Source organism: Balearica regulorum, chromosome Z, assembly GCF_011004875.1.
Source record: "Balearica regulorum gibbericeps isolate bBalReg1 chromosome Z, bBalReg1.pri, whole genome shotgun sequence".
NCBI classification, from domain to species: domain Eukaryota; kingdom Metazoa; phylum Chordata; class Aves; order Gruiformes; family Gruidae; genus Balearica; species Balearica regulorum.
Genome location: NC_046220.1, coordinates 55,473,229 through 55,496,524, shown reverse-complemented (window position 1 = coordinate 55,496,524; position 23,296 = coordinate 55,473,229). Strand labels below are relative to the sequence as shown.

At 34.8% G+C, this 23,296-nt stretch overlaps 1 protein-coding gene across 12 annotated transcripts in view; it reads left to right on the top strand.

Annotated features, from left to right (window-relative positions):
* The window catches only part of KDM4C (lysine demethylase 4C), a 274,177-nt gene that overhangs the window by 17,779 nt on the left and 233,102 nt on the right, over positions 1–23,296 (top strand). For 9 of the 12 annotated variants that reach the window (XR_012833183.1, XR_012833184.1, XM_075741244.1 and 6 more), the window contains 4 exons: positions 710–874; positions 8,945–9,120; positions 11,920–12,034; positions 20,513–20,706. Coding sequence is in view for 10 of the 12 variants with exons in the window: in XM_075741244.1 (XP_075597359.1) it covers positions 731–874; positions 8,945–9,120; positions 11,920–12,034; positions 20,513–20,706 (629 nt within the window). In the remaining 2 variants the exon portion in view is untranslated. Of the gene's footprint in view, positions 1–709; positions 875–8,944; positions 9,121–11,919; positions 12,035–14,546; positions 14,678–14,836; positions 15,873–20,512; positions 20,707–23,296 lie in introns of those variants that run through there. The other 3 variants (XM_075741248.1, XM_075741245.1, XM_075741246.1) reach the window with 3 other exon arrangements.

The following is a 23,296-nucleotide window of genomic DNA, read 5'->3' as shown; positions in this document are numbered from 1 at the left end:
CCTGCTGAAGCTAAAATATATCTGCCAGTTGCCTAAAGATCAGTTCTTTCATGATTACTCTATCTTGGTATGAAACAAATATGACTTTGTTTTTAGCCATCCTCAACAGAGAAATGGAAGTAAGAGGGAACACTATATCACTTGCATGCTTTGTTTCTGTTGAAAAGGTTTCAGAGAATGAGGGGTAATACAGTCCTGTTGTTAAACTGCTGATGTGAGAGATAGGAAATTCAGGTGCTCTTTCTCTATGTTTGCAGTGTGAGTGGAAGTGAATAACAAGTTTTCTCTACATATTAAATGGGAATAGTGATATTTTTATCAAATGTGCAGCTTTGTTACGTTAGATTATGCGTGTATAAAGTAAATCTCTAGACAGAGAAATGCAGTAAATCTGCAGATGTATCAACACAGGAAGATGCTAGTATGGTGTTAAAGGTTAACTTGAGAAAACATCCCATAAAACCAGACGTAAGGGCTGGACTGTGGGAATGTCACTTATGATAGTCTTTATGCTGGGTAAGGGCTGAGTGTTCCTAAAGGAGTAAGGAGAAGAAGTAAACATTTGTTTTGTGCCTTTTATACTAAGACGGGCAGAGGATTTTGGAAGCTTTTTGCCTGCTTGAAACATGTATGTTGAATCTCAGAAATTGTTTTACAGATTATTCTCTTCAGTGTATGTTATTTTTCTTTTTTTTTTTTTTTTTTTAAGCTGGATTGAAAGTGAACCACAATGGCTACTGGCATCTCAGATAGTCCTCCAAACCCAAGCTGCAAAATCATGACTTTTAGGCCTTCGATGGATGAATTCAGGGAGTTCAACAAATACTTAGCGTACATGGAATCACAAGGTGCTCATAGGGCTGGAGTTGCCAAGGTAAACATCTGTAATGTAGAAGGAAAATTGTTCCTAGTACATGTTTTCCCAACATCTGTATGTTGCTGATTGCAAACCTGACCTTTTTAGTATTTAACATTTTTCCAGATGATTTTCAATGAATTGATACTGATCTGTTAATGTTTTAAGAAAAAACCTTTTTGGTATCTCTGATGTTTTGTGCAAACTAATGAAGATGACGTATGCTGTTTTCTCTGTCAGTTGTTTCCATGTGTGAAATAGCGAAAGAGGATCTCTTCCTAAGGCAGATTTAAATGGGTTTTTGGCAAATCACAACAAAGTCGGGAGTTCATAGTATAAATTGGAAAATCCTGATCTACCAGATGTTGAACTTTTAGGGTTGCGTATAACTTTACTGAAGCAAATAATCCCACTACAGTCAACGAGTGTATGCGGGGAGACAGTGAGGCACTGCTTGAATGGAAATTGTTTTCTTTTTAATGGTGGTCATGTTATCTTTTTGTTAATGAGACTTGGAGGTACACTAACTACCATTGCATTGCCCTTTGAACAGTGGTATGTCCAGGATCTTACAGCAGGTGTTCCTCCCCTAACGGACAGTGATTGTCAAAGATTAAGTCTAATGTAATCTAGCGCTACATCAGATAGGTATTTATGCCTTATCTGTTTTGCCACTTTTCAAACCAGCAGGACACAGTGCAGGTCTATAAATCCAGTTTAGTTATTTTAACTAGTCAGTGGGAATAGCCATCTCCATCACTGGGTTTTTAAGCTAATGCTGCAAATTCAAGACGTTTAAAAGTTGAGAGAAGAGAAACAAAACCTGCAATTCTTGGTTTCCTCCTGCCCACTTCCTGTAAAACAAAGCAAAACTGAACCCCTAACACTTTAAAAAACCTCTGGTTTATTTGCTTTCTGATTTCTGAGCACAGAGTACATATAGGCGTATTTTCAAACTCTTTGCCGCAAACTGGAGTAGAAATGTGATAAATAGACAACAGAGTAAAGACTGAGCTGAATTTTTCATGTATTCAGCTATATTATAGAACCTGTTTCTGTGGGGATGAACTATTGCAGTCCTCTCATCTTGAACAGTAAACTTAACAGCAAATTCATCATAGTGACATCTGTTGCTCAGCAGATTTATGCCATTAATGTGTGAGCAGGAGATTGTAGCTATGTGTCGTTCTGTGGATTACATACATGGGACTCAACATCAAAAAAATTCTTATTTTCATATTGTTTATATAAATAGCTTTATTTCAGCTGTTAGTAGTTTCTAATTCTGTTTCATGGGGATCTAGCCAAGAAATATAAAATACCTTATGAAGAGCCACTGAGATAATACTGATTTTCTTCTATTTCAATTTGTTTATTCATATATAATGTACTTGCTTTCTTTGGTATGTTGTGTCTAAAACAAAGACAGGTATGTGTAAATTGTACTCCTTACTTTTCCTGGCTTTATAAGGAAGCTATTATATGAGCCAGGACTAGTGTTTAATATGTTTGAAAAAAACCCCCACAAAACAATACAAAAAATGAACTAGTTTTGTTTAAAAAGAAGAATATTTGTGATATGCTACTTATTATGGCTATGTCTGTCCTAGACTGCAACTAATCTTTTCATTTGATAGTATTCAAAACTAGAAGGTTCTTAATTTGAAGAACCCCCCCCACATTACATTTAATTTTCCTTTAAAAACTGTGTATCTATTTACTTCTTTGACAGTTCTCTAGGAGGCGTATCATCAAGTATGATACTATAATCCTTAACAAGCCTATGCAAACTTCTGTTCTTATTTCTGAGATGTTCATAATAAATAAGATCTTCAGTTACTCTCCATCAGGTGTTTTTGTGCTGCTTCTCCTCTGTCAGAGCATGAAGCAGCTGGGAATGCTAGTCAGTGGCCTCCTGATGGTGCTAAGTGCTCTTCTGAGGCTGCTGGTGTACTTAAGATTAGCTGCGGGACTGAAATATGTGTCACGGTTTGAGCCCAGTGTACTAGCCACTTGTGCATGTGAACTTTAGGATATCTGGCAAAGGAGACTACTCCAGTCTTGGCATTCTTGGTTGCAAAATTTCAGCCAGTAGAAAGTGTAAAAAAGATAATGAATTTGTCTTACTGGAAATAGTTCTTCAAATTGTTTGAGGCATGAATATGGCTTCAGTCATTGTTCTGTTTTAGTTGTGTATCTTGTTTCCGCTTCCTTTCCTGCCAACCAGCAATTAAAACTCCATGCTCAGCTAGCGTGGGAGAAAAGTGCAGAGCCATTGAGGATGTCCTGAGGAGAGCAACAGGCATAGTAACATTAGGAAAGAATGTGAAAGAAAAGAATGTGAAACAGTTTGCCTTTATTATTAAGGCCTTTTTGCCTTTAATATTACTCCCCCCCTTTCCCCCTCTTGTGGCACCCACTCCCCTTCAACCCCCTGCTTCCACCCCCCAACTCCATGGACATATAGGATGGCCCATAGACTAAGGGATGATATCTCTGTGTGTGTGTATGTGTGTGTATCTCGAAGACTGAGAAAGTGGTAGTGATTGATTGGAAGTGTAGGATCTGGGCATGATGTAGATGATAGAGAGTACGGGGTGGATAATGTCCTGGCTCTGGTGAGGGTAGAGTTAATTTTCATAAGGAGCCAGGACAGGTGAGCCAAGCTGGCCAAGGGGCTATTCCATATCATGTGACGTCATGTTCACCATTAAAAGGGGGGGGGGGCAGGGCGTGGCTCTGGAACGGTCTGAGTGTGGGCTGAGCGTCCGCTCAGTTGGTAAACTGCCTTGTGGTATCCCCCATTGGGTATATTCCGTTATAAGTGCTGCTGTTGTTATGTCCCTCCCCCTTTGCTGTCCCAGTAACCTGCCCTTATCCCCACCCATGGGGTTTGCCTTTGTCTTCCCATTCTCCTCCCCGTCCTGCCGCGGGGTGGGGAGTGTGTGTGTGGGGTGTCTGTGTGTGTCTGTGAGCGAGCGATGCCTGGTACTCAGCTCCGGGTGGGGCTGAACCACGACAACTTGTTACTGAAAGGCAAAGATGATATAATATAAAAAAAAAATAATACTAAGGGTATAATTTTAAAAACAATGGCACTTAATGTTGGTGTGTAAACTTTGTTTCCTGTCAACTTTGTTATGAAGTTGAAACACCTTAAAGGAACGTTGTAGTGGGCCAAAGTAGTAGTTATCTTTCTAGGTTAGGCACGTTTTTTAAAAATACTAGATGCAACAGTGATGTCTAGTAGTTATTTCAGTATTTTGAAGAGTATAATGGAGACGTTAGCTGTGGACTGGATGCAGGCATATACTGTATTTAATTTACTACACTAACCTAGTCAAAAATTGACCTGTAAAATGGTGATCATGACAATAGAAGAACACAGGTTAGGCTGTGGTCTTTTCTTAATTACCATGTTGTAGTGCTGCAAGATGTAGATTAGATTCTCATAACTGAGTTGAAAATGAGTGGGGAGTCCATTCTAGTAATTTAAGTGACAATCAAAGTATTTCAGAGATGTGACAGCTTCTAGGATTAGTATGAGAAGTGAGTAGTAAATTTCAGATGCATGTCCCTAGTTAATACTGTTTAATCTGTATTAATTTTTTAATTTTCAAGCTACATTTTTAAACAAATTTGAATGTTATTAAGTGCAAATTGAAACCACTTTTTTTTCCTTATGAGATCATGAGCTGCTTCCTTAAGGGTGAATCTTTGGTGTTGTTGCCATTATCAAACTGTACCTATTTATTTTGTAGTTTTATCTGGACTATGTAATTATTTTTTTTTTCAAAAAATGAATTTTTTTTTTCTGCCTCATTAACATCATCTCTCAATGAGATGATTATTAGATCTTATATCAGGTAGTAGGGATGGAAAAATTTATCTACAAATTACTCTTCTCTCACATTGTACACATATATACAATTAAGAGAAACTGGAAGTTAATGGAGTCATAAAAATAATTCCAATATTTGATTTACAGAGGTCATCACTACTCTTATAGCTCTTGGAGTTTCATACTGTTTCTGTTGAAGTCACTAAAACTGAACATATCCAATAAGGCCAGAATTTGACCATGTAGTCAGGGTTTTGTGATATTCTGCATCGTATAATTTGGCTTGTTTGAAGTTAATATCCCCGTGCTTATACGATTGAAAACGTGTGTGTCTCCATTTTTTTGGCCATACAGCTAGGATTTAATTCTGATTCCATCTGTTACATTTCAAAACTGCTTGAGAAGCTCTTCTCCATGTACAGATTGCTAAAATGTGATAGTCCCAGGAGGACAAAAATATTTTTATATATCTGTGTTTATATGCATGTGGGATATCTGCTGACCTGGGTTTACAGAACACCTGCAATAATGTCTATGATACAAGAAACCATTACAAAACTTTTTAAAAAAGATTAATTACATTAGTCATGTTTCAGTTGTACTGTGACTGAGGAAGGGCCCTTTTAACCATAGGCTAAAAAAAGATAGGTCTGCTTTCCCCGACTTCTGCTTGATACTAGTATAGCAGTTAGAGAATCTCTAGCTGTTTTCAGCCTGTGGGTTAGTTGCTACATGTTAGTCAGTTGTCTGACTTTCATGATTTTTTTAATGTATCTCAAAAATAATATATTAAAAATAAGCCAACTAAGTATTTTTAAAACAAATCTTAAGTCAGTAATTCATACTGTGAGAGTTTAGGGGACGTTTTCTGAGTTTTGGAAATTGGATTTAAAATAGCAAGAATAACTTTTTTTTTTTTCCTGTTTTGATACTAATATAAAATGAAGTTACAGAGGACCTAATTTGTACTGAGTCTAGGATGTACAGACTCAAGTATGAATGCAAAGAATAAACACTACCAGAGGAGCTGTATGTGTATGCAGAAACAGTAATTTAATGACTAAACAGAGGTCATAAGAAGACTAGGCATACCCAACACTAGGTTAAATGTGAAAGCGTGAGGGGAAAAGAACTCTTATCTGTGTGAAAAATATGTGTATATAAATGAGCATAAAATGACTATAGGCCTTGCATATATTGTGGGAGGGGAGAAGTGCGAGGAATACAATGTTATAAATAAGTACATAAAGTTCCTAATACTGTGCTTGAAACAAGTGATTAAGGTACTAGGTAAACAACATTAAACCATTTCTAGTGGCATCCCTGGAGCAAATTGGCTAAAAAATTTCCATTATGCTTTTGAAAGTCTGGAATGAGTTTTAGGCATAGTTAATTTATTTTAGTCTTACTGTTACAGAGGATCTTATACTTAAAAAGGAAAACAAAGAATGAAAGCAATAGACCAAATGAAAAACAAGGCACACTGATAGATTAGTTGCTCTTTACTTCAACAAGAAGTGTTCTGGAGTCTCAAACTGCATTTATGCAGAGTGAAATGGTTAAATTAATTTGCCATCTCATTGGCAAGAAGAAAGTAATTTTGGAACATGATACTGAAAATAGATGTTGGCAGGTACAAGAAAAACAATTTTCAGAAGAGTTGGGACAGAAGGAGCTACATAGAAATAGTAGCCAGTGCTATTCAGAATCAGATGTAGAACTGGAGATTACCAGTATATGAAAGAGGATTTAACAGAAATTGGGTTGATAGCACTCTGAAATAACCTCACTTGTCCTAATGTGCAGCCTTCATGGAGGACACTGAGTGGTAATTTATAACTAAGACATTGCAATCTAAAACTGACTATATATCATGCTAAATAGCACTAGACAGTGTTAATATGCTTAGGATGTTTTTTATAGCTATCTTCTTTTATATATATATATGTATATATGAATCAGAAAGCCTTGCCTGAGGGCTTTCCTTTTGTATATTTGAGCATTGAACACCTTGGCTGATGAATTCGATCTAGGTTGCTTCCGTGGAATAAACCTAACTTGCTTGACTTTGAAGAGGTTATTTTTACCAAGGGGAATGTGAAGAGGCTTTGGTGGGACAGGTCAGTGGTAAAAACTCGGAGACCTAGTCATTATATCCAACTCTGGTACTGACTAGCTGTGTGTCCCTTTGGGCATGATATTTTAATGTCTCCAGTCCTTGCCCTGACCTTTGTCAGAAAATGCAAATTCTTTGGGGCAGGGACTATTTTTATTTTCTTTTAAAATGATGCTTAGCATATCAGTCCCCACAGAATTCACTTCTCTAACCAGTACTCTAATTACAACAATAATAAACATGCTCCAGTTACCTAGAAGGGGATATTTTGAACCTGTATTCACAAAAATATTTTTATTGCTTAAAACACAGTGACCTTGAATTAAATAAGATAATGCAAATTTTGCTTTTCAGTATTCATATATTTGAGCCAAACCTACAAGTTCATGCTTAATAATCATGAAAATGGAAATCTTTCTGCACATATTTGATTTCTATGCATATATTCTGAATGCATGACTTCTCTGCTTCCAAATGAACATTTTGTGTTTTGTTGATGTGCATATAATTTAAGATTTCTGTGAAAGAAATAAATAAGAATCACAAGATGATTTGATTTTTTGTTTTCTCTAAAAGCAAACAACACTGAAACTTGCTAAGTAGTCTCTGTACAACTGAAGTCCTATGGAAATGGAGAAGGCAAAAAGGAAAAGAGGGAGTTGCATCTGTAGAAAAACTGGATAAAAAAGGCTGTTTAAGTAAAAACACTAGGTTTGGAAGTATGTTACTGTCTCATAACTTCTCTTCAACTTGGTGTTTCTGTTTTGGTGTGTACTTGCTAATATGAATGGTCTTGATGAGATTTCTTTGATAGATGGACAATTTCAGTACGTTAGCATTACAATTTGCCCGTTTGTGATTCTTTTCCAAAGGTAGCAAATGATCTCAGGACCTATCTGTATTATTCTTTAGAATTTTTTACTTTCTTGGAGTGATGTAGTAGCAAAATCTCCAACGGACGATATTGTGTGGAATCCTGAAATGCTTGTTAGAGGAACAGCTTAGCTAGCCTAGTGTAAAGGCTGCCTCTCAGATGTGAATTAATTATTCAAGTAACATAATTCATACGTGGTAGATGCATATTTATGAAAACCATCCTACTTTGTTGTGTGTTGGTTTAAAAGTTTCCAAGCCAGTGCTTGTGAAAATTTGATTTGAGCACCACGGAAAAGAATGACTGTAATGAGTACATCAAAGAATGTATCATTGAGCCTTTGGGCAAGTAAAAATTCAACATAAAAACAAACCTAAAAATATATGTTAAAAATGTCTGTTGCTGTGTTTTAAAACTGTTGCAATTTCAAAACTAGAGTTTTCTGTTTTCGGATAAAATAATATATGCAAGGAATGTTCAAAATTACACAGCCTGTTAAAGGACACTGGTATGACTGCAAGCTTCTTAAAAATTCCTAATGACTTTATTGCTAACACTTTAGAATCTGCTGAGGAGTTTTTGTAGACTTTGGGCAATATTTGGAATAAAAGTGCTAGCTTTACAATTGGCTAATCTGCACATAGCTTTAATCCTTCATAATGAGGTTTAAATCATGTTAATATAAAACCTAGTATATCTAAATTAATGCAAACTCTTACTGTAATAGAGTTGTACCTTGCAGTTTCATGGGGAGTAAGTTAAACAGACTCTAAAATCTAAAGCTCTCTAAAATAGCTGTATTTTTTTCATTTTTCACTAAGAAATAAAGTTACTCATACTGTTTACACTAAGTAACATTTGGACAGGGGACTGTCAATCTTTTGTATGTTTTTTTTTTTTTAAATTGAGGATAACAGGTTTGTAGCATGGAGTATGACGTGTTTGGGAATTATAAGGATCTGATTATAAAATTTTTGTTCTTTTATTATAAATGTGTATGTTTGCGCAGTTGCACATGATTGAATTGTTGTAGATTGATGAGTTGGTGCTTGTGAATTGAGGTGATACTATACCCATTTTGAATTGATTTCTGCATTATCTAGGATCACTTACATGGTCAATTAGTTATTGTGAAAGAGCTGGTAAGCAAGCACTCATTTGATCATGTGGGCCTATTTGGTTCTTTTGATTTTTCCTCAAAGTTTTGAATTGGTATTGCAACTATTGATGTCCTGTGTTTTATTTCTGAATTTAAAGGTTATCCCACCAAAGGAGTGGAAGCCAAGAAAACATTATGATGATATTGAAAATTTGGTGATTCCTGCTCCAATTCAGCAGATGGTCACTGGCCAGTCGGGGCTCTTCACACAGTACAACATTCAGAAAAAGCCAATGACGGTGAAAGAGTTCAAGCAGCTGGCCAACAGTGACAAGTATGTATGGGGGAATGTCTTACTTAGAAAGACACATATTTATTTGTTCCCATATTGTGTTTTTTTTTTAATTGTGCTGGGCAGCTGGTGATTTTTTCACTTACTCAGTAGAGATCTTCCTGTCTTCTAAGTTGTGGAAGGATAGTGACCTATGAATCTTGTTTGTGTTTCTGTTGTTGAAAGCATCTGGTACTGTGGCAGCAAGAAAGCATCTGAAAAACCTGAAACATGATGCTTTCTGTCTACCTTTTTTCTTCCTGTTCTAACAAATGCTTATGTTGAAAATAATGAAGATGATACAGACTTATATCTGAGTTTTATTTTGAGTACATTTATTAATGTTTAGTATTTAATTCTTTTTTTTTTTTTTTTTTGGCCTAGATTCTGTAATGGCCATCATCATATAATTCTGAAAAAAAAACCCCACACCATCTTTTTTAACTCACCCAGAAGTTTTTGCATTGATCTAAGAGAACTCAGCTGCTCTTAGCACATGTTTGTGTTCTGGTTGTGGCAAGATGGATATTAAGGGAGGGGAAAAAAGAGTCTATGAAGGGCTAGGTGCTATACTAAAAATTTTCAAATTGGTGGGCATTCCAAGAAGAGGGAAGTGATAGAAGGAATTCTTTCCCGTTCCTTTTGGCCACATAAAAAGAATACATTCTACTTCCTTAAAACTGACTGAAAATAGTATCTGGAAGGTGAATGAAGGAAGGTAATACTGCCCTAGTTTGAAGGAAAGTTTATCTCATAAATTAATTTAAGAAATTAAGAGGTAAGAAGAGAAGCTATTACATGATCAGGAAAAACTAGGACATGAAAAGCTTTTAAAGAGGCTTCTCAGCAAATGTTCCATAATACCATGTCATTGTAAAAGTGTAAAACTGATCTCCTTTTTTTTTTCAATTAAAAAGCATCAGTATGTTTTTGCCCTTATATTACTTGTGAAAAATGATGTTATTACACTTGCAATTTTCTTCCTCTGGTAAGTGGGAATGGGAACCTATTTTGTAGTTCTTAAAATTATTTGTTCAGTAACTGTTAGTGGGGAGAACAAAGTAAAAACCTCTGTTGTATCTGATGTCATTTTCTATGATACCCGTTCATATACATTTAAAGTTTACATTTGATTAACCCGTGATAAAATGAGAAACACTAATTTCTTACAATAGTTTCATAATGCAAAAATGCTGTGAAGATTTTAATATGTATCTTGATGGTAGTTAAGTTTATTATATTCTTTATCATGGGAAAAATTTTGGAAGTGTTTCTGATATCAGTTTTCATGTTTTTTTACTGAAGGAAGTTTGCAACTTCATTTCATGGGTAAAGTTAAGAACAGTTGGGAATGCTTCTCATCTGTTACTAGCTGTGGTCTTTCTAAATATTCATCACTGCCCTTGAGAAAATGTGTCATATAACCTCCTATGCCACTCTTAATGCAGTCTATATTTTTTTAACTATTAAGTGGCTGAGAGACCCTAGTTTCACATAAAAATAACTTTGTTCCTTAATGAAGGAGACTTCTCTTTTAAAGAGTCTTTTCTTGAGTATTGTGGTGTTATCCATTTACTTTGGGAAAGAGAGAAGGGCCATGAACATGTAAATTAAATCATAGTTGCCTTTAAAAGGATTGTGTGTGCTCAGTCCAATGCATTGCATCTTTTATTTGTTTAAGCATTCGCAATTCAGCATTGAACCAAGGTGCTTCTCCACCTTGACCTCTGGGAAATATGGGCATACCTGCATCCCATAATCAAGATCCTTGTGTTATAGTAACTGAGTTTATGTATCCATATTACTCAGTGGCAGTCTGATATCTAGAGCCATATCATGACAAATAAATGAAACAATTCCATTGCTGAGAATGCTTTGGTTAAGATGTGTTTTGCTAACTTGCTTGTCTCTGTTCTGTGTTATTGCATGATGTAAATGTACCTAGTCTACTTAATTCTTGTATGTTTGGATTTTCTTTCCAGTAGTTCAAGTGTAGTAAGTTGGCAATGCTAATGTGAAACTTTTTCAGAGTTGCAGTAATGGGGGAGCAAGTTTTCTTTTCTGAAGACCTAAATATGGCAGAACAGAGGCCTGACAAAGGATCCTGAGGCAAAAGCTATTGATGGATGTTTTCTATGGTAGCGTGCGTCTGTTGTGTTCCCACAAGATTTTACATGAGGTTTGGGTAACCTTCCAAAAGTATATACATAAGTATATTTACATGTATAAAAGTATGGTGCCCTGTGCTGCGCAAAAGGAATAAAAAGAAAAAATCCCTTAAATATTTTTGTTCCCTGCATGATAGAATTTTTGGTATCAACTGTTTGAAATGTTACACTTTTTCTCAAAAGGTTTTTCTAGGGAAAGGAAGAAGAGAGGAAAGTACTGTTTTTGCCTGGCAGGACTGCTACTCGGCAGAGTTAGTACCTTTGAGTTAGGCTTGTGCAGGATCTACCTCTGTGTCTCTGCAGAGCTGGTAGTAAGAAAGGGAAGAAAGAAATACTTGACAAGTAAGTGGCTTGTTTTATGGAAGAGAAACAAGAGAGAGGGTTTCAGCCTGGGGACAGTCAATAGATGTGCTGTTCAGCTGCTGGAGACTGAAGATGTTGTATAGGTAGGAGGTTATATACTGTGGTGAATCCTGAAACTAAGAATTCAGGACAACTAATAATTCGTCTATTTCAGTGAATCTGAAATAAAGTGATCTCTTAGAATTCAGTCTGCAGGATCAGAAGCATAGTCCATTGTGAAGGTGGTTGTTGAAAGACTATGCTGAACCTTTGCCTACCTCTTCCTCTGCAGATACTGCACCCCAAGATACGTAGATTATGAAGATCTGGAGCGTAAATACTGGAAGAACTTGACTTTTGTGGCACCAATTTATGGAGCAGATATCAATGGGAGCATTTATGATGAAGTATGCATAGCTTTTTATGAAGTTTACCTCTTACAGCCCTCTTTTAAAGGGTACTATACTTAGAGGACACATTCTTGCTTTGTGACTCAGAATCTGTCTTCTGAAATCTTTGTGTTACTCACTTTAAAGACTCTAAGCAAGGTTGAAATTAGCTCTACATCTTCAAGAGTCAGACAGTTCTGTCCTTAGACAGTAGGCCATTGCTACTCTTCCTGATCATAAGACTCTTCCTTTTCTTCACTTTGAACTCTCCAGAACTTTGAGATTCCTTCCTATTTATTTATTTGTTTACTAACATGTTATCTGTGTATCTCTGTTTAAATTTAGTGATATTTTAAATAACTTTAAAAGGTGCAATACTTTATTTCTCTCTCTTTCACTGAGGAAAATTGATAGCTGCACTTTATACATGCTTGGAAATTCTGCAGTTTCCTGGAAATGTGCTAATAATTACTGTGTGCCTCTGAATTAAAACAGATGAAACAGAAACTTCCTAAGGAAATTAATTTTGCTCATTACTTGCCAAGATTTCTATGGATAAAAAGGGACTTTTAACACAGATCTCATTTTCCAAAGAATTACAGAATATCCATTTATATCAATTAGACTGTGTAAGTAGCAGTAGTATAGGAACTAGGTTTTGAAAGGATTATTTAAGTAATGAGACTAATAAAAGAAATGTTAGCATTTAAAAAAAGATTTGAGCATTTAAAAAAAGATTTGAGAATTTAAAAAATACAGGCTGAACTTTTCTTCAAAAGAGTCTTCCATGTGTGGAATTCTTGATATTTCATGTTCTGTGTAACTGCCTTCTCCAATCATTCAAAAAAAAAAAAAAAAAAAAATTTCCCTGTGGCACGTGGTCTGAGGCTCTGCTAATATTTCATACTTCCTTCACAGAAGACAGATTACTTGAAGACTTTATCCAAAGATAAATACGGTCAGCCAAGATGGCTTAAAGCAGTTTGGTTTTTGTACTAGCTTATGTAATCTTTGAAAGATAGCTATGAATGTCCAATAGTCTATTGTTAAGAGAAAGCAGCAAGTCCAAATTCTATTGTATGTCAAAACAGCTGTATAACAATGATTTAGAAAATAGTTGAAGATTCTGATTTGGGGTGTTTTGGTGAAGAGGCATTCTAGATGGCTGTTACTTTGTGGAGACCAAAAGGGGGCACAGGAAAGCAGTGTTTCTTTCAAGAAATAGAAGCTTGCCCTTTTCTTCTCTGATTTTTTTTTTCTTTATTGTTGGCAGATAATAGCTTTTTACAAATGTACACTTTGGTTTGATTGTGTTTTCTTTGGTCTTTAGTATCTTAAGGTTACTGTTGCATGAGCGACATTTCTAAAGAAAAGAGAATGCAGTAATACCCAGTTTGGAAGTGCTGACTGGTCAGAGAGAAGGTCAGAGATTTCTTTCTCATGGAATTGCATTCTCATTAGATTAGGAGGCTGAGGAAGGGAGGTCAAAAAAACAGTGGGTGAAGTGAGAGGAGCAGCATTTGGCAATCGTAACTCAGATGTTAGGTGCATAGGAAGAGGAGACAAAGAAAGCACTGAAAGTTTCATGGAGTGGGAATAAAGGAGAGGGGAAGAAAACAGAACTGGGTAGAATAAAAATTATTAAATGGGTATTATTTAAAAATAAATTACAAAGGAGGAGTATTAGTGAAAGGAACAGACACTGAGGAAAGAGTGTGAATAGAGCAGTTAATGTAACAGCTATGTCATGGTTTACAGCCTAGTGAGTTTTAGAGGAAAAGAAGGAAAACTCTCTGGTACCAAATCTCATTGAGAAAGTTATGGATGCCACTGATCAAAATGTTTTTTCTCTGAGAATATTTTTGCCAAAGTTAATTTTTGGCCAGCAGATGGTGTACTTGCATAACTAATATTTTTCATGTTGTAGTCTTGAAAATAGTGCTAAGAAAGGATCTTTTTGATTTTGTTTGGAATTAGAGATTGCTGTTACATCTTCATTCAGTTTACTTCAGGATTGTCATTATTTGGGGAAAGGAGATGAATACAATTAACTGACATTTTGGGTAACATACAGCAGAAAAGGCATGGCAGGATTAATTTAACAGCCTATTTGCAATATATGAAACCAAATGCTTGCTTTTTACAAAATGCATTTCATAGAAAACAGTGTGTTATAGATGTTGCATTTGATACAGAAAGGTAAATATCTGGCAGAATTCCAGGTAGAAAACCACCAGAAAGTTAGTGGAAGTGTGATGTGTATGTGTACTTGGACCATCAAAATAAGTGAGAAATACTGCTGTGCTGCAAGTCCTTATTCTTTAGTTTACAAATTTACCGTTTATATTTTCTTTTCTACATGATGGTGTTCAATTTTACATTGAGACTTCTGTAGCTGAAGCATGATGAAGCCTTAATTTTTACTTTTCAGATTATTTAAGAAACAATATTGTTGTTTGTGGAATCCAGCACCCTGCTGCCATTGTGCCAGAGAGATCATAGGTCTTGTACTATTGTTTGCTTTTCTTAGATCAGAGGATGACCGATTCTGAGGGGTTTGGAAGATGGGGCAAAGTTATAAAGCCTGTGTTATATGGAACAGAAGAAAAAAAAAAAAGAAAAAAAGGAAAAAAAAGCTACAAATGCATGCTTTGAAATTTGACAACTACCATCAATGGTTCAAAGTTTGCCCTTGTGATACTTGGATTATTCTAGAATAATTGTTGTGTATTTGTAATGTATTTATGGTTACTTGACTGTTTTGAACACAGATTAAATTTTTATCAATAAGTAAATATTCTAGGAGAACAAGTGTTCTGTACACTGTATAGAGCTTTATAGAAAATAAGATAGTTGAATGCTTTAAATATTCTGTGCTATATGCATTTTAATTACTGTTACATTTAATTACAGTGCTTCGTAGGAGATCGACAATGTAGGTGACTCAAGAAAAAACATTACACTAAGGAATAGATTTTAAGGATTAGTATTTAAGTTAAGATTATAAACACTATTAGATACACATTCGATGTTGTGTCTTTTTGTTGCTATAAGGTCATCTGGACTTGAGTGAAAATTAATACTCCTGAAAGAGTTTATAATGTCAATAATAAAGCACCAGTCTCACTAGCTGCCATTGTTAAACTGATTCATGAATTGATTATGAACACTTAAGAGTTATGATTGTTTAGGAAGTTTAATTGAGAAGTGATTATTTATTTTTATTATGTTATTTCAAGGGAGCTGTCTTCCTTGTGAGTTAGCTTGAATGTACTGCCAACTTGAGCCAGTTTAGACTATGAATGACTAGCCTGTGAAACAGTTGCAAAAAGATGCTGTTCCTGTCAGGAAGGGCAAGGAAGAGAATTGTTTTGTTTCTGATATCATAACGTTATTAACTTTCGTAACTTTTTATTAACTTACCTGGCAATTGTACCGGTGAGTAAACTGAAGAGTGCGATTCGCCTACTTTTTCTGTTCTGTTCTGGTAAACCACCATTAGGCCTTCCACTTCCATGCCACTCCCAACTGTTGCTTAAATCAAACCACTTATCATTGAGGCCAGAGATTAAGTTGTTTCCTTGTTGTATAAGATGCAAGAGCTCAAATTAACTTTTTTTGTTTTCTGTTTTTTGGTTTTTGTTTTGATTAATTTGAAATCATACTTGCATGGACAGATGGGGAAGATGAATGAAACCCCTACATGGACTGACCTAGCAACTAGGGGGAAAAAAATTTCTGGCTTCAAAAGAAGGTCCAAAGAAGAATGACTGATTTGATGTTTATAACAGGTCATAAACCACCTCGTACTTCAGTGCTGTCAATGGAATCTGCTATTCAGTAGAGAAAAGCCAAGGTTTGGAAGAAGCACGTATAAATATTGTCTTGCTTCTTACCGCACTTCTTCTGCTTCAGTCTTGAAGATATCCCTTTACTTCCCTTTTCCTTCTATTAGTTTTATTCCTCCTGACAAGACAATTCCTGATGCCTGCCTTCTCCCATGTCTAAGCTGTGGGCAGCATATTTGATTAGTAATACAAGAGTGATTGATTCAGAGGAGTTTGTAGGCTAACGGTTAGTTTTGCTAAATTGTGGGTACATCTCTAACTTAATATTAACTCTAGCCACAGATGTACTCACGTTTCCTGCTGCATCCCTTGACAAAGCAGCTAAGTTGATTTTAAAGCAGCACCTTGACATTATATATAGAGTTTGGATTTGGCCATGAAATGAGTTAGGGATAGCATCTGAGCTGTAACTTCACCTAAGGCTTCAGGAAAACAGCAGGGCATAAGCAATCCAAGAGTCACTGGACAGCATCAGTGACAACTTCCTGACCAAAGTGGTCTGTGGGACTTTGTACACACAAACAAGGAAGGACGACTTGTGGATGTGAAGGTTGAAGGCAGCCTTGACTGTAGTGACTGTGAAATCATGGGGTTCAGGATCTTGAGAGGAGGTGTCAAGACAGAAATAAAGACCACAGCCCTAGCTTTCAGGAGAGCAGACTTTGGCTTCTTCAACAGTCTGCTTGGAAGAGTCCTGTGGGATAAGGCCCATGAGGGCAGAAATGCCCAAGAAAGCTGCTTGGTATTCACCTCCTCTAAGCTCGAGCGGTCCATCTCAATGAACAGGAAGTCAGACAAAAATGCCAGGGGCCTGCATGGATGAGCAAGGAGCTTCTGACAAAACTCAAGCATAAACAGGAAATACACAGGAGGTAGAAGCAGGGAGATGTAACTCATTGGTGTGAGTGGGTGTGTGGAGAGAGGAGTGGGTGTCCAAGCACAAATTTTTCTGTTATGTTTCTCCTGCTCCTTTTCACTCTGTCTCTTAATTAGTTTTTTTACTTATTATTTGAGCTGTTACAGTGAGTCATAGGGTCATTTTAATCGTAGTTGTAGAACAGATGTCTTGTTTACCAGGTTAATATTGAAATGAATCCATGAGATAATCACAGAAGAAATTAAACTCTGAAAAAGGATTGTGTGTATTAATGTATACATACAGAAATCATGTTCATAAAAATAGAATACATCACGCTGTTGACTGATTTGTTTAAGTAAAGTGCAAAGCATAACATCATGTCACTATTGTAAGTACTTTACAAAAAAGGAAATGAATAAAAAATAATTTCATTTGGAGCCTGTTTTATTTTTATCTGCAAAAAGGTCACTGCTTATAACCTTGAGCATCACTTTTTGCTGGTATACTGAAAGCTACATTTTTCTTTGAAAAAAGGTCAGCTCCTTCTAAACTGCAAGAGTTCAGATATTTGAGAGCTGCTTGTGAAGTGTGCCATTTGATCTACACATTGCATTAAAAGCTGGTTCAGAGGCTGTTAAAAGAGTCATAAAAAACTCTTGATAGTAATTTACAGTAAGTTTGAATCATCTACAAAATTAGTGAAGATTGGAATAGTGGTCTTCTGTATAAACTCCTATGTACCTTAAAATATTTATCTGAAGAAATACAAGGTAAATCTAATGTGTGTAGCAACGAGCATAAATGGTAAGGTGTTTCAAGCCTGTATTTCTTTTTTATAAGCAAAGAAACAAAACTATGTTATTTTTCAGCTTTTTTCCTGATGTTGGATTATATGGTATGGTTGTCAAAGATGACAGGTATTTTTTAAAGAATTTTCAATCAAAAATATGGATAAATAAGAAATACTTTCTTTATACAATCTCTTGCAATTATTATAATATATAATTGTAATACGGTGAGCAAAATAAATGTTTCATATTTTCCTAACATTTATTAGATTATAATGTCTAAATGGGTTTTTGTAAGTAACTACCAGCTACACCTCGTAGTCATGTAATGTGTGTACTGGTGTTCTAATAGCGGTTATTAAATATAGCATAACCTGCTAAGATATACTTTGATTTTGACAAGTATTATTATGCTTTGACCTATTAAACTGCTTTTTTACATCTCCTATGATCTTTTTAGTGTGCATTGCAGTTGTAAAGTTTAAAAACAGTTTTGTAACTATTGGAAAAGTTAGAATCAGTATTTTACTTAAAAATTCATCTAAGCACTTAATGTTTCAGAATATTAAAAAAGATATATCTGTGAGGGAAAGTAACAGCTTTAATAATAAATTGTAATAATTATTTGTAACAATCTAGGCATGAATATAAAACTTATTTATTTATTTAATTTCAAGGAATGTAGGAAGAGTTAAAATGAATCAGTGTGATCATCAATGATCAGCCAGTTTCAGTGCATATTTCCTTTTAAGCCAAAGACACTTGTCCAAAATAGTCTTTAGGAAATTGAAATAGCTCAGGCTTCTTGAGTGTAGAGGTTGTGGATAGTATATTTTGTATGTTTGGTATTTTGAAGCAAGCTTTTTCTCCTAGGATTGTTTTCCATGGGAGGATTTGCCTTTTTTAGGGACAAACCACTAGCAGTTTGCTTGGTGACTTGTTGTGACTTAACAGAGTGTGAAAAGATGAGATGTGATGCTAAAAAAAAAAGATAATTTACTCTCTTCACTATTACTTATTTCTTAGTAAGAGAAGAGTTAAGATTTCAGGATGTTATGGTTGCTAAAAGCTTACATGGATTAAAGAAGGTCATTGGACGAATGAATTGATAAAAAGCCCACAGGGTACTCTTTAATTAGAAGGATAACACCTCTGGAGAAACCTTCAGTCTGCAAATTGCTGCAGGCTGGAAGGGTATTCTGGGGAAGTACTGCTTTTCTTACACTGTTTCTTGTCTGCTTTTGACCACTATCAGAAAGAGTATACTGCCTAGATTAACAGTTTTTATCTGGTGTATTTATTGTTGTCTTCTAACCCTGTATGTGTCTCTCTGCATGGTTGAGTCATTGCTCTTATTTTGCTGTATTAATTTGTTTCTCTGAACTGACTGCACAACTTGGGAACAAAGATAAAATTTATGTGATATGAAAAAAAATACAATCTGTAAATTAATTGGAGGAATAATTAGTTAAAATTTTTTCTTCAAACAAATTTTATGTTTTGCAGCTTTACTACCCTGCTGATGATTATGATTTTTAGATTTGAAAGGTGTATATTTTACCAGTGTCTACTATTTGAGCTCATACTGGTGTTGATAATGGTTATCATATTAATTTTTTTTTAATTTTTAAATTTCAGGTGACTTTATGTCACACAAATGCATCAAAGGCAAAGCTTCTATTTTGAAAAAGGACAAAAATTGCTGCCTGAAATGAACTAATTCTGTAAATGTCCCAGATAACTTATGTATAGTTTTTCTTAATAAGTGAAATAGTCGTACCAGGCAGTCAGAAGTGCTTGTTCAAGAAGGCTGAACTTCATACAGATATACCATCTTGTATAGCAATTCTAGTTGCTGCATATGTAACATGCTTGACATAAAATCTCAAAAAACAAGGAAATTAAAACTGAGAGTATTAAATGTTAATTACTTCTTGCTTTAACCTGTATTCTTACTTCACCACCTGCCCAACTATTGAATGCCACCATGTTTCTTAATCAGCTGCATCATGACTGCAGTCTGCCATCAATTCATTCCTCAAATTTGAGTAAGATTATCAGAACTGTGCAGAGTTCAGTGGTGGGGGATGCAGACCAGGTCATGGTTAAGAGCATGTTTAGGGGCTGTCTTCCCAATAAAGAAACTTGCTTGAATTGAGTTTGTAATAGTTTTGATTATATGTCTTGTTTTTCCTACTGCTTTAGCACCAGCTAATCTCTTCCCTGGAAATGCAAATAATTGCTGTTATAATGAAGTCTAATCTGTTTCTCTTCAGTTTTGTAGCTTTGATCTTGGTTATACTAACTCTTACATGCTGTATTATCTGAAATTAGAATTGCACTTTGTGGATGAATCTGAAATAAAACAAAAACTACATGCATAGCTTTTTGAATGGCTTTTGATATACAAATTTTATAGGCAGTAATGTAAGGAACCAGCTGAAATGCCATGAAATCAATAGATTTCTTCTGTGGTATATTTCTTATGCAGTATATCATTATGGTTAGAAATACCTCTGAAGTGCTGTAATAGTTTTAGATTTTATAGTTTTCAGAGGAATGGTAAATTTATGCATGTAAATTAAATTTTAAAATACTTTTTCGTACTATTTAGTATCATTTTGTAATCAATTAAAAACATAGGCCCAATGAAACTTAGTGTCTTCCAGCTATCAACTCATCAAAGATTCTGTGTGCACCTATTATTTCTTTTGTGTATGGTGTTTAATCCATGTTAGATTTGATGTATTAAGTGTTAAGCAGATACAAACTTTCTTATGTTCTCTGTTCTGAACATCTCAGAACTTCATCTAAACTCTAATAAGGTCAAGAGAATTTTTATCTGGGTAAAGTCAACTGTCTTCTAAAGTGCTTATAAATTTGTATTAATCTACAGTCTTTTGAAGGGCTAGATCAGGTGTGTATCTTTTGGCTGAGACTATTATATAAAGTTACATTACTTTATGAATTGATTAATATATTTATTATGTATCTTTTTCAGGGTATTGAGGAATGGAATATTGCCCATCTTAATACAATATTGGATGTTGTAGGAGAAGACTGTGGAATTTCTATTGAGGGTGTAAATACACCATATCTATATTTTGGCATGTGGAAAACAACATTTGCCTGGCACACTGAAGACATGGATCTCTACAGTATTAATTATCTCCATTTTGGGGAGCCAAAGTCATGGTAAGTTTCAAATTTTTATGAAAGATGATTTCATTTATCTGTTTCAGCTGGCTAAAGCAAACAGATGGGGTACAATTGTTTCACAGTGATAACCTTTACTGAAAAGCTAAGATAGTAGTTTTGTTGGCTTTAAGCTAAGAATGCTTCGAAATATGTGAGATTTGTGATGTAAAGAACATCACAGTAATGCATTCTTTTATTTTAAAGGAAAAGACTAGTAAGTACATAAGTCTTACTTGAGTTCAACAGAAAAAGATTGTAATGATTCAATATGAGAAGTTTAATGAGTCAGGAACCCCAAGACGGTTTGAGACAACTTCTGTAAGGCCTCTTTGAAATCAGTTATTTGGTTCAATTGTCCTTTGAGACTAACATGTTTTTTTTATTAAACATGCATTTAATGGCTTTTTTGAATCAGAGTCATATTCTGCTGTTAACTCAGTAGGCCCAGTAGGAGATAAGATTCAGTGTTAAAGGTACTTCTTAAATATAAAGCTTCTGTTATCCTTTTTCCGTAATCTTAGATTTTTTGATTGAACAGCCTTAATAGAGAAACAAGTAGGTTTAATGTTATACATATAGGTTGTGATATACTTGTATCTTAAAGTATATGAGAAAAATGTTTTCCTTTTGATCATAAAATCTTATTTTTTTCAAAATACCTGTGAAGAGAACATAAAATCATTAGATATATAAAAGATATGTTATGCTTAGTTCAATTCTGGCAGTTTCTAGTCATCCAAACTTAGATGGAAAATTTTGTAGCTGGTAATTCGATAAAACATTATTAGTTATTTTTATACCCATATAAAAGAACACAAAGACCATCGTGTATTTAAACTGAGAAGGTAGTAAGTTGGTCAGCTGCTGGTTCTGAGGTCATTGCTTTATGTTTACTTGCTTTTCTTGTATAGTGGATCTCTTGTGTTTAGACAGAGAAGGTAAACACCCCCTATTGTAGTAATGCAATTCCATGTTTTGAATTGATATTATATATATGTATATATATTTGAAATTGCTGCTTTGATAGAATTAGACATACTAAGAAAGTCTTCTCAGCCATAAGAACAATATCTTTGTTAAAAATGGATGTAAAGACAGGTAACTCCAAAATGTTCTAAGATGACAGGACAAATTTAACTAAAACAATGATTGCATAAAAATTATTTTAGATTCTTAGGAATTTTAAAAGTGCTATTTAAAGAAAAAGCTACTACATATTGTAAAAATTCCAAGTACTAGAGACGTTTAAACTCTGAAGTCATTAGATACAATAGAGAAAAGCTAAGAAAACTTTTTTTCTTTAAGTATTTTGAAGAAGGTATGAGCTGTTAATATGATGATTGCTTTTCTAGTTTACAGATATTTGTTTACCCTTCTGAGGGAACAAAATCATTAAACACAGACCTCTCCATCTTTTGAAGAAACAGTAGTGGATATGACTTCGTTTTCTGGACCACATTGGCCCATATTGTTAAGAAATGCAGCGCTAAAAAATAGTTGAATGAAAGACAGTAAAAAGTTTATTTATTGTTACACATTTACTTTTACTGGAGGAATGCAGCAATAATTTATGCTAATGCTCTTCCTATATCAGTAAAATATATCTTATGTTAATGTGATATTAGTATAGTATTTTCCTCAAAAAATACAGAATGAGTTGAATCTTAGGATACAGATAGTAAAGATCTTGTCTGCTCTTAAAAAAATTAAACTGATTTGACAAGTGCTTCCTTAGTGAAACCAAATACCCTGGCATGTATATAGCAGTAGTTGTTGTTTTTTAATTTCACTGAGTGTACATGTAGTTCTTCAAGACGGCCATATTGGTCTTATGGAGAACTGAAAAATATTTTATTAAGAAGCATGACAGATCAGCATTGTGTTTTCTCTGAATTGTGGGAATTCAACCACTTAAACTTGAGAGCCCAGATGAGAACTTGTAGATAGCAGCTTAATCTGAGTGCTATGGCAGTCTTTATGGAATTTGAAGCTTTCTCCAGTATTTAGGCATAGATCAATTTTTCATTTCTTCTTATACTCTGTGCGATTTCACTTCTAAGAGGTACACAAATAAGTTTATGGGTTTATATTATGTATGCTGATTCCTCCATTGACTGCCTCATATGAAACACAGGGGAAAAATGTGTCTGATAACCATTTGTGAAATCAGGACTACAGCTGTTTGTGGGTTTATGTATGTATATATTGGTTTAATACATATGTTTGCTTTATATATTATTTCTTGTTTGCAAAAAAAGTGCTAAAGAGAGCTAATAATTTTAAGGAGAAAAAGGAATTAAGAAAACTTAGAAGCTCTGATAGAGAACAATATGAGGGGAGAAGCGGTGGTGGATATGATGAGGAAAGATTTTCTGGAAAGGAGAATAGAGTCTATTAAAATTACTTGCTATTAGGCAGAATTTTTACAGCAACTTTTCCTTTGCATTTTTTTCTGAGGGAAAGAAATCTTGAAGATGGTACCTCATTTTATTTACATCACAGTTTCGTAGAAAAAAGTCTAATTACAAAGAAGAACCATTGGTGTGATTGATGATTTATTTAATTTATTAATTCAGTTAGTTCCTGA